This window comes from Streptopelia decaocto, assembly GCF_964273445.1.
Source record: "Streptopelia decaocto genome assembly, chromosome: 1".
NCBI classification, from domain to species: Eukaryota; Metazoa; Chordata; class Aves; order Columbiformes; family Columbidae; genus Streptopelia; species Streptopelia decaocto.
This window is the reverse complement of record NC_138663.1, coordinates 645,235-659,375: the sequence shown is the minus strand read 5'-3', so window position 1 is coordinate 659,375 and position 14,141 is coordinate 645,235. Positions and strand designations below refer to the sequence as shown.

General features: G+C 65.0%; 1 protein-coding gene across 3 annotated transcripts in view; it reads right to left on the bottom strand.

Annotated features, from left to right (window-relative positions):
• The window catches only part of SHANK3 (SH3 and multiple ankyrin repeat domains 3), a 393,528-nt gene that overhangs the window by 53,514 nt on the left and 325,873 nt on the right, over nt 1-14,141 (bottom strand). For all 3 annotated transcript variants that reach the window (XM_082076373.1, XM_082076372.1, XM_082076371.1), the window contains exons 18-19: nt 7,482-7,617; nt 4,876-4,956 (exon numbers count right to left, since the gene is read on the bottom strand). In XM_082076373.1, coding sequence (XP_081932499.1) covers nt 4,876-4,956; nt 7,482-7,617 — 217 coding nt within the window. The remainder of the gene's footprint in view (nt 1-4,875; nt 4,957-7,481; nt 7,618-14,141) is intronic.

Below are 14,141 nucleotides of genomic sequence, written 5' to 3'. Positions count from 1 at the left end.
CCTGGTGACCTGCAGCTGGTCACGGAGCTGGGCCCTCCGCGTCGCCTCCCGCTCTGGCACTGCGGAGCTGCTCGGGACAGCGGAGCCCGGGGAGCCCTCAGAGACCTCCCACCGCAGGCCCTGCTCAGCCTCCTCCCTCCATCACCACCGTGACGGTGACAGAGCTGGTCCCTCATGTTCCCTGTTCTTGGGACACCGTTCAGCTCCGTGTCACCAGGACAGTTTTGCTTCTGAAAGGCTCAGAACTGGGCTCAGCTCCCCAGGCTCCCGCCCCCCACCCTGCGCTGGAGAAACGCGGAGCCGTGTGCTGGCCCAGGACGAGCCTTCTCGCTCCATCCACCGTTGTCCGCTACCAGCTCTCAGCCCGGCAAGAACCTCCTGTGTTTGTCACATCCCCGTGCAGTGTCCACACAGACACTGCGCAGCGCAGCCGTCACACACGGAGCCCCGGGCCACCAGCTCTGCCCCAGCCAGCTCAGGGCTGTCCTCAGAGCCGCCACCAAGCCCTGCCCGCATTGCGGGACGCCCCAGGTGCCTCCAGGACAGCCCGGAGCTGCGGGACGCGGCAGAGAGCGCGGCTGCCGTTTCATCCGACCGAGCTGCAGCGGCCTGACCCGGGGCTGAGGGACCCCGCGCACAGGACTCGCACCTGGGGACACACGCCGGGCGTCTTCACCGCGGAGCAAACACGAAGCGAGTACGACCCCTGGGAAAGGCAGAGCTGGAGACTCACGGGGCTGGGTGGCAAACGGGCTCCAACGGGCGCCCAACAACCGCCACAGTTCTGGCCTTGCTGCCCCTGCAGAGCCGCACGTGGTGGCTGCTCCCCGCGTGGCCACAGAGCTGGCCCTCCCGTGACACACGGGGAGCTGGGCCAGCCCTGGGGAGCACTGTGTGTGGGGGGGGGTCCAGGCCAGCCCCGGGAGCACAGTGTGTGCGGGGGGTCCGGGCGCTGGCTGGGGGCTGACGGGGAAGGAAGGAGCCCCAGGATGTGTGGTTTCACTCACCCCCTTTTCTTCTCCGCATGGAGGCTTGGAATCAAGAAACAAAAGACAAGGTGAATGGCATGCACAGTTCCTGCGTTCATTCCCATCTGCAGCCTCGCTGCCTCCAGCATGCGGGCAGGATCGGGCCCTGGCAGCGAGCCCGCGCCGGCCTCGCTGGGGCTCTCTGACAACGGCTCGGGCAGGGCAGAGGGTGCTGACCTGCACCTGACCGTGTCCCCTCCATGGGATGGCCAGTGCCCGTCCCGGCGCCGTGTCCCCTCTGTGGGACGGCCAGCGCCTGTCCTGGCCCTGAGCCCTCCGCCCCTTCTCAGACCCGCAGGCAGCGGGACGGCGCTGTGCCAGAAGGAATCAGACCCAGAGAGGTCTGGGTGGCACTGAATGCCTGAGCCAGGGAGAAGCTCTTTCAGGAGCTTTGAATCCCCGCTGGCTCCCGGAGGAGACTCGGCAGCCCGCACGTCTCCAGAGCCGGGTTGCTCCGCACCCCGCGGGCGCCAGGGCCGCGGCCAGGAGCGCCCGGCGAGCGGCTCGCTGGGAACCACGGGCACCGCATGCAGCAAGATGTTATGGCGGGGCTGCGTGCACATGGGATGCTCTGCAGGACAGGGACGGGCTGCAACGAAAAAGGGGCAGAGACGCTCCAACAAAGCTGCAGGTAGAAATGTCCCTTTCTCTAACAGCACCGTCCCCTCAGGAAAGGAGACGGGGCTCTAACCCTGCCCACCACCGAGGCGCGGGGTGCTGACCTGCACCAGAACTGCCCCTGGAGGATCAACCACCAGAAGACACAGTGCGGGAGGAGGAACGATCCCCATCCTCCCTGTGCCCTTGTCCCTGGGCATGACACACCGGCCACAGCTCAGTCCCTGATCCACAGGACATGAAGTGGGGACGAACCGCCACAAATTCCTGGGGAACGTGTCTACAAATCCCTCCCCCAGGACCCCGAGGCAGCTGCAGCTCCTCATCCCTCTGCAGGCAGAGGCAGCATCTAGCTGCAAAATCCTCCGGGAGACCTCCGGGACTCATCTTTAACATATTCTCTGGCAGAGCTATTTCTCTGCTTTTCGTGACTTCCCTTTCCACGAGCTGGCTCCCCCCTGCTCCGCTTGCCAGAAACCTGCCGGGGGGCCGCTCCGCAACCGCCGCGGGTGCCGTGGGGCAGCTCGGCCCCTGGGGGGGTCCCTGTCCCACACCCCGTCTGGCACCCGTGAGGGCAGCGCCGTGGCAGTGTGTCCGTCCCTCTGCACAGGCAGTGCCGTGGCAGTGTGTCCGTCCCTCTGCACGGGCAGTGCCGTGGCAGTGTGTCCGTCCCTCTGCACGGGCGGTGCCGTGGCAGTGTGTCTGTCCCTCTGCACAGGCAGTGCCGTGGCAGTGTGTCTGTCCCTCTGCACGGGCGGTGCCGTGGCGGTGTGTCTGTCCCTCTGCACGGGCGGTGCCGTGGCAGTGTGTCTGTCCCTCTGCATGGGCACCCTGAGGGCAGCGCCATGGCTGTGTGTCCGTCCCTCTGCACGGGCGGCGCCGTGGCAGTGTGTCCGTCCCTCTGCACGGGCAGCGCCGTGGCAGTGTGTCCGTCCCTCTGCACGGGCGGCGCCGTGGCTGTGTGTCCGTCCCTCTGCACGGGCGGTGCCATGGCTGTGTGTCCGTCCCTCTGCACGGGCAGCGCCGTGGCAGTGTGTCCGTCCCTCTGCACGGGCGGCGCCGTGGCAGTGTGTCCGTCCCTCTGCATGGACAGTGCCGTGGCAGTGTGTCCGTCCCTCTGCACAGGCGGTGCCGTGGCAGTGTGTCCGTCCCTCTGCATGGACAGTGCCGTGGCAGTGTGTCTGTCCCTCTGCACAGGCAGCGCCGTGGCAGTGTGTCTGTCCCTCTGCACGGGCGGCGCCGTGGCAGTGTGTCCGTCCCTCTGCACGGGCGGTGCCGTGGCAGTGTGTCCGTCCCTCTGCACGGGCGGTGCCGTGGCAGTGTGTCTGTCCCTCTGCACGGGCGGTGCCGTGGCAGTGTGTCCGTCCCTCTGCACGGGCGGCGCCGTGGCAGTGTGTCCGTCCCTCTGCACGGGCGGCGCCGTGGCAGTGTGTCCGTCCCTCTGCACGGGCGGTGCCGTGGCAGTGTGTCCGTCCCTCTGCACGGGCGGTGCCGTGGCAGTGTGTCCGTCCCTCTGCACGGGCGGTGCCGTGGCAGTGTGTCCGTCCCTCTGCACGGGCGGCGCCGTGGCAGTGTGTCCGTCCCTCTGCACGGGCGGTGCCGTGGCAGTGTGTCTGTCCCTCAGGCTCGGCCGTGCCGCCCTGCAGACGGGCAGGCGCAGCTGGGAAGGTGCTCTTGGCGCGGCGCGGGCTGCCCGTGCACCAGCACCGCGCCGGCCAGGAGCTGCTGTCAGGACCAGCCACCCAGAGGGAAAATGTGACACCTGGGGTCTGTGCAGTATGTGCGCAAAGGGAAGAGCAAAAAGGGGAAGGAAAGGGGCTATTCTGAGGCTTCTCCAAATGGCTACATGTAAACACGGTGTCTTGAGGTTTAGTAACAAGGTCTGGAGAAGCGGGGAGCAGGCTGGCGTGAAATCCAGGCAGTGGGCTCAGCATAAAATAAATCCCAGTGGCCAAGAGCCAGTTGATGGAAACCCTTCAATGCCCGGATTTGTCCCTTGGAACCCGTGCTCCCTGTGAGCCCCAGTCCCCGAGATCACCTCTTTCGGAGAAGCCGGCAGGGCTGTAAAGCCTGGCCTTGCGCGTAGGACAGGGAGCAGAGCAGAGCCAGAGGCCGCAGACCTTCCCACAGCACCCTGACAAAGAGGGGGTGCTGGGCTCTCTGCCGGGGCTCCTGTCTCCACCCAGCAGGATCGGGCTCTGCCCCGCGCAGCCTCCGCACCGTGGCCAGCAGCCTCATCTGTACACATCGCCACACTTCACACGGCAAAACCACTGAAAAACCAGCTAAAGCATGAGCCAGGGCAGCAGGCGGTGCCGAGAGCAGCATCCCTGGCCCAGCGCCGGACAGCCCGGCCGGGCAGAGCCGACGCGCCAGCACCCGCCTGCAGGTCGGAGCGCGGCGCCACGAGGGCTCCAGGAGGGTCCCCCCGCACCTCCTGCCACCGGCCACCCCGGCACCGCCACCGCCAGCCGCGCGTCCCGCCTGGCGCCCGGCGCCTCCGCAGCACACGGGGACCGCACGGCACCACGGGCACAGCGCTCTGCGCAGCGAGGGACGGCCCGAGGAGCCTGCGGGCGCGCGCCGGGCCGGCGCTGCTGCGGGAGCCCGGGGGGGTGCGGGCTGGACGGGGCCACTGGGACGATGGGGAGACCGGGGGCTCCAGCACGGGGCACATGGCAGCGAGGACGGGGTGGGGGTGGACAGGCTCTGAGAGAATCGAGGAACATGGAGATGCAAGCTGGGATACCAAAGCATCTGAAAACGTGGGTAGGCTCTGTAGTGACAGCAGAACGTGTGAGCGTGTGTACGGGGGGAGGGCAGCCCCTGGGACGCCAGATAATCTGGCAGCGGGTGGCATCTGCCTGGAGGGAGAAGGAAATAAAGACAAGGGGCTGTTTGGAGTGCGGGAGGCGCAGGGTGCCCGATGGATGGGGCACGAGCCGCCCTGCAAGCACACGGAGCTACCGGCGTCCTTCCCCATGTCACCTCCCAGGGAGGCGGCACCGGGGGGACCGGCTCTGCGGGGGCTCCCGCATGCTGCGGCGGCGGCACCGGGATCTCACCCCCTGCCCCCCGCGCCGCTAAGACAACAGAAAGTGCAGCGCAGGAGCTGCGCGTCGGCTCCTGCTCACGGACCCCCCTGCACACCGGACCCGGTGAGCGCCGCCCGCTCGGCCGCGGCCCCGCATGCTCCCCATGCACCGCGCGCCGGCGCCGCGGCCCTTACCCAGCTCCTCCAGCTCGGCCGTCATGGACTTGGAACGCAGCGTCAGGGTGGTGCTGGGCGCTCTCTTGGGAGGCGGCGGAGCTGAAAGGAAGAGAGACGGCATTTTGCTTTTCTTGTCCAGGAACTTACGAGGAGTGGCCAGATGCAGGTGCCACTTCTTCTCCACAGCCTGGATCTCCTCGTACTCGCGGGATGAGGAGTCGCACTGCTGCAGGATCTTATTGAGGCTGCGCGTGGAAGCAAACTTCTTCATGGTCTCGGTAGCACAGTCCGGGGCGCGGGGCAGGGCCCGGCGCCGAGCGGCCGCTGGCTCCGCCGGCACGTGGACGCTGCCCAGGCCGCCACAGCCTCAGCGGAGGAGAGTCCAAGTCATGTCCCCGGCTGCGCCTGCCCCCGGCAGCTACCGGAGATGCTGGGGCTATGAAAGCCTCCCGCGAATTAAACGCGCCGGAGGCAGCTGGCCGCCCGCCCGCGGGACGCAGCGCACAGCTCCGATGGCTGCGTCCCCGCCACGCACGCCATGGGTGGAGGGGAGGAGGAGGAACGCGTCCAGCAGGCCCGATCTCAGTCTCTCATTCCCGCCTCGGCGCGGCCCCCGGCGATGCCGCCCACCCACCCTCCTCGGCTGCTCCAGGCCGGGGCTCCGGCCCTAGCGCGGCGCTGACGGCGGCCGGCTCCGCGCCGGGCGGCGGGGGCGCATGGCCGGCTCGGGCGGGCGCGGGGCTGTGCCGGGGCGGGGGGCCCGCCGGGGCTGCTCAGCCGGGCCGGGGCGCGGGGCTGCCCCCCAGGCGCCGCATGCCATGAGCCCACCGCGGCGGGGACGAGTTGAAGGCTCTTCCTCTTCACTTGGGGCGCCTCCTCCTCCTCCCGCTCGCTGACAATGCCGGATTCAACGCTCAGGCATTGCCATGGCAACCGCAGCTTCAGGCTCTGCTGGCGCTGCCTGCATCAGAGACCCCAACAGGGGCGGATTCAGCCACAAAGCGCCAGCCCCGCTTGGGCCTCCATCACCCCCGGCACCAGAGAGCCCTGGGGGTACGGGGGTCTGGCCACCCCAAGCGTCCTGCACAGGGGACTTGGCCCCGGGCCCCACACCTTGTGCCGCAAGAGCGGCTGCCCAGCTCCGCGGGCTCAGGGCACGGGCAGCGATGGGCAGTGCCGGGCAGCACCGGGCAGCCACTCACTGGCTGCAGGGCTGGAAGCACCGGGAGAAGTGGCGAGTGGCACTGGTGGTGGTTCCAGCACCGATTCTCGAGCCGCAGCCTTTCCCACAACTCGTGCCTTTGTGCCGTGACAGTGTAATTACAGCTCTTAGTGTCAGCGCGGAGCTGCCTCCCTCCCCCACGCCCCGCGTGCTGCGCTGGGAGCCCCCCGCTGCCGTCACCCCCCGCTGCCGTCACCCCCTGCACCCATCACCCCCACGCCCGTTACCCCCTGCTCCTGTCACCCCCCGCTGCTGTCACCCCCTGCGCCCGTCACCCCCCACGCCTGTTACCCCCTGCTCCTGTCACCCCCTGCTCCTGTCACCCCCTGCGGCCGTCACCCCCTGCGCCCGTCACCCCCACACCCGTTACGCCCTGCTCCTGTCACCCCCTGCGCCCGCCATGCCCTGCTACTGTCACCCCTCGCTCCCACCACCCTCTGCTCCTGTCACCCCTTGCTCCTGGTCACCCCTCGGTCCCATCACCCCTGGCTCCTGTTCCCCAGCACTGGGTTCCCCCAGAAAACGCTCCTGCCCCACAGCTGGTGTCCCCGCACATGTCCCAGCGCCAGGACGGACAGGGGCAGCCTGCCCGTGCTGCCAGCTGTTCCCAGATGTGCCTCTGCCTTCTACAGCCGCTTGCCTGTGGATGAAGCCCCATCCTCCACATACAGCTGCTGCCAGATGTGCGCCCACCACTGCCGGCTGCTGCCAGATGTGCTCTTGGCCTCCACAGCTGTGTGCTGTGCCGTGTCCCCTGTGCACAGCTGGCTGTCTCCCATCCAGCTGCCCTCCAGATGTGCCCCTCCAAGTCCCAACCCCTGCCGGCAGCCCTGGCTCTGGCTGTGCCCCCACCCCCCTGGGCAGCCCCAGTGCCGGCCCGGCTGAGCACAGGCCCCACGCCGGCACCCCCTGCGCTGCTGCAGGCTCCAGCGCCAGCCCCACGGGGACAGTTCTCCACCTCGACCAGCCCACACTGAGCAGGGGCAGCTCCATCACCCCCACAGCGCGGGGCCGTTCGCCCGCCACCCCCGGTGTGGGGGTCTCTGCTTGCGGCACACGGGCTGCGGCCCCCACGCGGCTCTTCCCGAGGAGGAGCCGGTCCGGCCGGCCGAGCGCGCGCAGCCCCGGTGCCAGGATGGAGCCGCCATGTCCCCCAGCCCCACCCGCCGGGCCCGCGGGGGCCTGGCCGGCAGCCGCCGCGCTGCCCGACCCCGTTCCCTCCCCAGCCCCGTCCCGGCGGCAGCGCCCGCCAGCCCCGGCGTCCGTGCCCAGGACAGGCCGACCTTCCCTCAGGGCCCTCCCTCCCGCCAGCCCCCCCGCGGGTCCGTGCCCCCGCTCTGCCGCAGCCCCGCTCGCGCTCAGGCACCGCGACCGCCCCAGAGCCCCCGGAGCCCACACCTACCCTTCTTGCGAACAACTTCTTCTGACTCTGGCTTGCGGCTCACGGAGACAACCTTCATCACCAGGTGGTTCCCCCCTTGCCGGATCAAGGAGACCACCTGCTTGTGCCCCACCTTCACCACGTTGACACCATTCACCTGGGACACAAACAGAGGGCAGGTAAGGGCCGGCGGGCACAGAGCGCGGGCGCAGGGCACGGCCCACGCACGTCACGTCCCGTCACAACAACACGTGGCTTTACGTCTCTGCGGCTGGTTTTACAGCCTCGCACATCTCCATAGTGAAGTGGGATGTCACCCATCAGGGACCCCAACCTCTGCAGAAGCTGAGGAGCTGCACCAGGCCAGGGCACACCAGTGCAACCCAGTGCACACCAGTGCAACTCAGTGAACACCAGTGCAACCCAGTGAACACCAGTGGAACCCAGTGAACACCAGTGCAACCCAGTGAATACCAGTGGAACCCAGTGAACACCAGTGCAACCCAGTGCATGCTGGTGCAACCCAGTGCACGCCGGTGCAACCCAGTGAACACCGGTGCAACCCAGTGCACGCTGGTGCAACCCAGTGCACGCCGGTGCACCGGCGTGCACACCAGTGCAACCCACTGAACACCGGTGCAACCCAGTGCACGCCAGTGCAACCCAGTGCACACCAGTGCAACCCAGTGAACACCAGTGCAACCCAGTGAACACCGGTGCAACCCAGTGCACACCAGTGCAACCCAGTGCACACCGGTGCAACGCACTGAACACCAGTGCAACCCAGTGCATGCCAGTGCAACCCAGTGAACACCAGTGCAACCCAGTGCACGCCGGTGCAACCCAGTGCACACCAGTGCAACCCAGTGCACACCGGGGTAACCCAGTGCACACCGGTGCAACCCAGTGCACAGCAGGGCTGCAGCCGCTGGCAGGAGCTGGGCCTCCCCATCCTACCCAGACCTCTGAAACGGGGCTTTTCCCAGTCCCGCTGTCACCGTGCAGACGGTGACACTCATCCGCTCCTGTCCCATTGTCACCATGCAGACGGTGACACTCATCCGCTCCTGTCCCATTGTCACCGTGCAGACGGTGACACTCATCCGCTCCTGTCCCATTGTCACCATGCAGAGGGTGACACTCATCTGCTCCTGTCACACTGTCACCGTGCAGAAGGTGACATTCATCCACTCCTGTCCCACTGTGACCGTGCAGACGGTGACACTCATCCACTGCTGTCACACTGTCACCATACAGATGGTGACACTCATCCACTCCTGTCCCACTGCCACCGTGCAGAAGGTGACACTCATCCACTCCTGTCCCACTGTCTCCATGCAGACGGTGACACTCATCCACTGCTGTCACACTGTCACCATGCAGATGGTGACACGCATCCACTCCTGTCCCCGCCAGTGTGACTCGTGTTGTGCAGACGGTGACACTCATCCACTGCTGTCCCACTGTCACCATACAGATGGTGACACTCATCCACTGCTGTCCCACTGTCACCATACAGATGGTGACACTCATCCACTGCTGTCCCACTGTCACCGTGCAGATGGTGACACTCATCCACTGCTGTCCCACTGTCACTGTGCAGATGGTGACACTCATCCACTCCTGTCCCACTGTCACCGTGCAGATGGTGACACTCATCCACTGCTGTCCCACTGTCACCGTGCACATGGTGACACTCATCCTCTCCTCCCAGGGCTGTGCGGGACACGCACTGACGCCCATTCCTGCTGCCGTATCTCACTCCACCATAACCTGTCAGCATTTTGGACAAGTGCTGGGCTTTGGTGACAAGCTGCGTGATCTCTAAGACACAAAACCAAGAAATAAACTGGAAAATGAAACCTCGGTGCTTCGGTATCCACCAAGTGGCACCGAACACAAGGTTCTCCAGGGCCGCTGACGGAGCGGGTCCCCTCCTTTGGGGAAGGGAGGTTGAGGTGTCGCGGGGTGAGGGTGCCACAATTCAGACGCTTTGGTGCTGGAAAATCTCAGTGGCTCATTTTCCCGCTTTGTAAAACACCGGAGGTGTCTGCGGGCTCTGGGAAACGCGCCGGGGGCTCCGCGGCAAATAACACATCACCTATGGGCAATCAATACAGCAGCACTTGCGCTACCGTTTCCATTAGCGTTGATGTTTCCCGAGGCGGGGCGCTCCACAGACAGGTAACGCCGGGATCTGGTGTCGACGCACCATTCATCTCGTCACCCGAAGTTCAAGAGCAGCAGCGTTACATGAAGCTGTTGCACCCCGCTGGGTCCTCAGGACACCGGGACACGGGAACTTCAGCCTCTGCTGAACCAAATGCCCCAAATGCTCAGTAATTCCCGGCACCCCCCGTTCCGGCGCTGCTGCCCTGGTGGGTTTCCAGCCCCAGCTCTTTGGCGTTCAGGGCAGACTGAGCTCTGGTTTAAATGATTAAACGTGGGTCACAGCATTTGCAACGCGTGAGCCGTAGTGCTGTTTTCTGTGAAAAACGGTAAGAAATGTAAATGTGAAAAAGGGGTTGAGCTACATTCAGAAATGGGTCATTTTCTAGGATGCAAAGCTTTTGAAATAATCGTTTTACTTCAAATATTCACAGAATCACAGAATGTTAGAGATTGGAAGGGACTTCGAAAGATCACCTCGTCCAATCCCCCTGCCAGAGCAGCAACACTGATTATTATTCAACTGATTCAATTCTGATTATAATTGATTCAACAATTATTCCATTTGCATGAAAACACACGTTTTCCTCGGAAAACTTGATTTTGCTGAAATTACCAGCCTACTCGAGTTAAACCACCTCTTCATCTTTCCTGGGACGAGCTGGCTGGAAGGGATTCGCTCCTGCTACCCTGTATCTTCTGATCCTAAAGCACCTCAGCAGTTCCCTTTGCAAGCCCTCTAAGCGGTGAAGAACATCTATTACACCTTTATCAACCAGATCGCACAGAAGGAGGTTTGTTCTGTGCGCTTTTCTGCTGGTAACGTTATTCTGGTCTTTAACTCTTCACCCACTGGATCCGATAGATTATTTTTTGCCAGCGGTGATACCGGACCCGTGGGTTTGTAACAATGCGGCCGGTCCCCTTGCCCGTGGCGAGCGGCGGCGCCATCGCCCGGCATCGCACAACTGCTCAACAAATGCTGAACAACAACCACCGGGAAGACGCTTCCAGCTGCGGTTACTAATGGCTCGGGGAGCGTTTGGTCACGGGCACGTGCAGCCATCGCGCCGCTCCCTTCGAACACAGAGCAGACACGCCGACAGAACGCTCGCTGCTCTCTATGTCACTCTCCCTCACCCCGGCTCCTCGGTTCCTGCTCTCCAGGCCACTCGCGACGTCCCAACCTGCGGGCTGCACAGGCGGCTCCGGCGCCCAGTGCCGGCGGCTCCAGCAGAGCCCTGACCGCCGCGGCACCGCGGGACGCCAGCACCGGCTCTCTCGGGTGCCAGCACACTGCTGGCGTGTCTGCTGACAGCCAGGTGACAGATGGAAAACACTGATCTTCAGCTGTCTGTAACCAGGTGACACCAGGGACAAGGACAAGGTACCGCCATGGGCGGGCGGCTTTCCGCCCCAGCTGTTGCAGATGTGCCCCCGGACAGACAGCTACTGAAGCTGCGAGACATCACGGACTGTGCAACTTCACCTGTTCTGGGCCCCCCTGGAACGTCCGCAGCACCAAAACCACAGCGAGGGCAACGCCGGCAGCACACGGCGCGGCAAGGGCCGGTGGGACAGACGGCGCTGGCCTGGGGACGCTGGCATGAGCCTGTGACACTCTGAACAGCCCTGGACAGAAGGACGTCAGCCCAGAGCCACAACCAGAAACGCAGCGGCGGGGCACAAGGGCTGGGAGGACAGCTCGGCCAGCGGAGCGTGCGTGGGGACAGCTCGGCCTACCGGAGAAAATAACATCTCTGCTATTGCTCGAACCAGAGCGAACGGCGCGTTGAAGGTCCTGCAGCCGCAGCCTCGGGGTCTCCCACATCCCAGGCCTTTCCTGGGAAACACGGAGCGAAACCGGGCGGCGCTCAGGCCCCAGGACACCGCAGCTCAGGGAAGGGCACCCTGCAGAGAGCAGGTGAGGAACGCAGGCAAGAGGCCAAAATAACGTGGCAGGTCAAGAATTAACACTGTACAGTAGAGCTGAGCACGGGGGGATGGGTCACACAGTTTGTACCGCGCAAGGATGTCTGGTAAAAAACAACTTCTGAAAAATATGAACTCCTGATTCAGCCCCGGCTCCTGGTGATGCCCAAGGAGATGAGCTACAGAACTCGGCAACTGAACAGTCATCCGAGCAAAGCTCCTCTAGCAGCTGCTCTTGAAAAGCTCCAAATACAAGAGCACGCCTGACAAACAGGGTGGCTCACGGCGAGCGCGGCGCGAGGGCTGCAGCGCCGAGCGGGGCTGACTCAGCCGGGCGTGACGAGGCGCGTGTGCCGAGCTCAGAGCGCCGGCACGAGGCTGCCGAGGAGCCCGCGGGGGGGCAGCTCCCGGCACACACCGGCGCTCCGGGACGCGGTTCTGCGGGGGGACGTGACACCGGCACCCGCAGCCCGACCGGCGGCGGCTGGAGCCACAACGGCCACAGAGCCCGAGGGGAAGGGGCTGCGGGTCCGCGATGCCGCCGATCGCCGAAGCGGGAGAGGATCTCAGCCGAGCCGTCCCCACCCGAGCAGGCGCAGAATGTGGGAGCCGCGCTCCCGGGAGCACAACGTCTCCCGCAGCATGGACAGAAGCGCTTCGGCTTCAACAGAGGTGCAGCCAAACGAACAAAGAGAACTGCTCCATGTCCCCGAGCAGCCCGTGCACGGAGCGTCCCCATCGCGGGGACCGACACTCAGAGCCACACCAGGGAACTGCCTGGGACACGCACGCGATCGGGGTTTGGTCCCGGTCTGTGACATGCAGAGATGGATTTTCAAGAAGATCAGCAGCTGGGAGTCCTGCGCACTGAATCCAACACTCCAAACCATTGCTGGTCCTCAAACGGGGAGGTGTTGGGATGAGAAAGGTGGTGGAAACGACTGGTTTTGATCCAGCAATAAACTTCCAGTTTCTTGGACCACCTGACAAGGATTCCCTGCTCTTGGAGAAAGGTTTTTGGCCTGGAAGAAGACAACAGATCGCAAGTCAAACCATGCAGGAAGCGCCTACCAAGCATCAAAGAACATAGACAGAAATGTGAAGACACTGTGTCAAAGTCTGGGCACCACAAAGTGCTGCAGCTGTCTTAGGAGTAACCAAAAGATTCACCGGTGTGATGAGCTCGGGACTCCCAAAGCGAGAGGGCCGAAGGGGGCAGATGGGCCACCACGTGGACACCCGCACAGTGATGCCTCTGGGGAAGAGTCACCGAACCCGCCACACGATGCCGAGCGTGGAGCTGGGGGGTGCAGCTCCAGCCAGGCCTGGGAGCCGATCCCGGCAGCTCTCCAGGTCCTGGGCTCTGGGCACCGCAGCGGCCAAACCCCAACCCCACAGAGGAGGGAAGAGATGGAAAGCCAGGCGGGCAGCGGCACCGGGCTGTGCCGGGCGGCACACGCAGCCGTCGGGGCGGTGCTGGGCTGGCTCAGCGTCCCAGGAGTCGGCGCTGGAGCTGGAGCAGGCCCAGAGAAGGGCAGCTCCATGGTCCATGGGACGGAGCAGCTGCCCATGAGGACGGCCGGGCAGGCCGGGCGCCTCCAGCCCGGGAGCAGCGGGCTCCGGGAGCCGCGGCGGAGGCAGAGCTGCTGCTCAGCAGCTCCCGCAGCACCAGCAGAGGGCTCCGCACGGCCCGGGGCCGGAGCAGCCCGACCGCCGTGCGCCCCAGACACGGGCTGGGGAGCTGCCGCGGGCGGGGGGGACACGGCCGGCGGGTTCCCAGGGACAGGAGCTGAGCGCCTGCAGAGCCGCTCCGTGCGCAGGGACCGACGGCACCGAGCGGGGCATCGCTGCCCGTGTCCCCAGTGCCATGGCATCGGATGCTGGGGGCGCAAGGGGGACGGACCACCCAAAATGGCCAAGCACGTGTGCGCTCCTTGGGTAACAGCATTTGCAAGGCCGCTGTCACAGACAGGGAACGGGGCTAAGGGACCACAGCCTGGCCCAGTGGGACATTTCACACGTTCAGTCTGATCCCCCCAGCGAGCTGACCAGGACACGAAGCTTTGGTGCTCTGTCTCAGAGAACACGTCCCCATTCTCCTGACCATCTCCATCGCTTTTCTCTGCTCCCGTTCCAGCCCGAGTTCCTCTCTCCTGAACACAGGTTTCTGGGGTGATGGATTTTACTCTGGTTGAGCTCGTCTGTGACTTGAGTAGCGGCACCAACGCTTCCCCCGCGACTTGAGCAGTGACCCCAGCAGACAGCTCTGGACAGACGGACCAGGGCTCTGTGCTCCCCCAGCTCAGGGACCAACGCTGGGACTGAGTGGCCAGAGCTGCTGCAGGGATGCTGAACCCATGTCGAGCCCCAGGGGAGCGGAGCGCAGCCTTTGTTCTGAGCGGCCGAGGGTCCATCCGCTGTGCCGGGAGCAGATCGGCCGCCGGAGCAGCCGCGAGGGACACCCGGCTCCGTAACTGCACCCTCGAGTTAGCGATACAAGCACAAAAGACTTGGCGAGTCAGCAAGACCAGAACGGGGAGAAGGACGTGTAACCGGATCAGCCCAGCAGAGAACAGAATC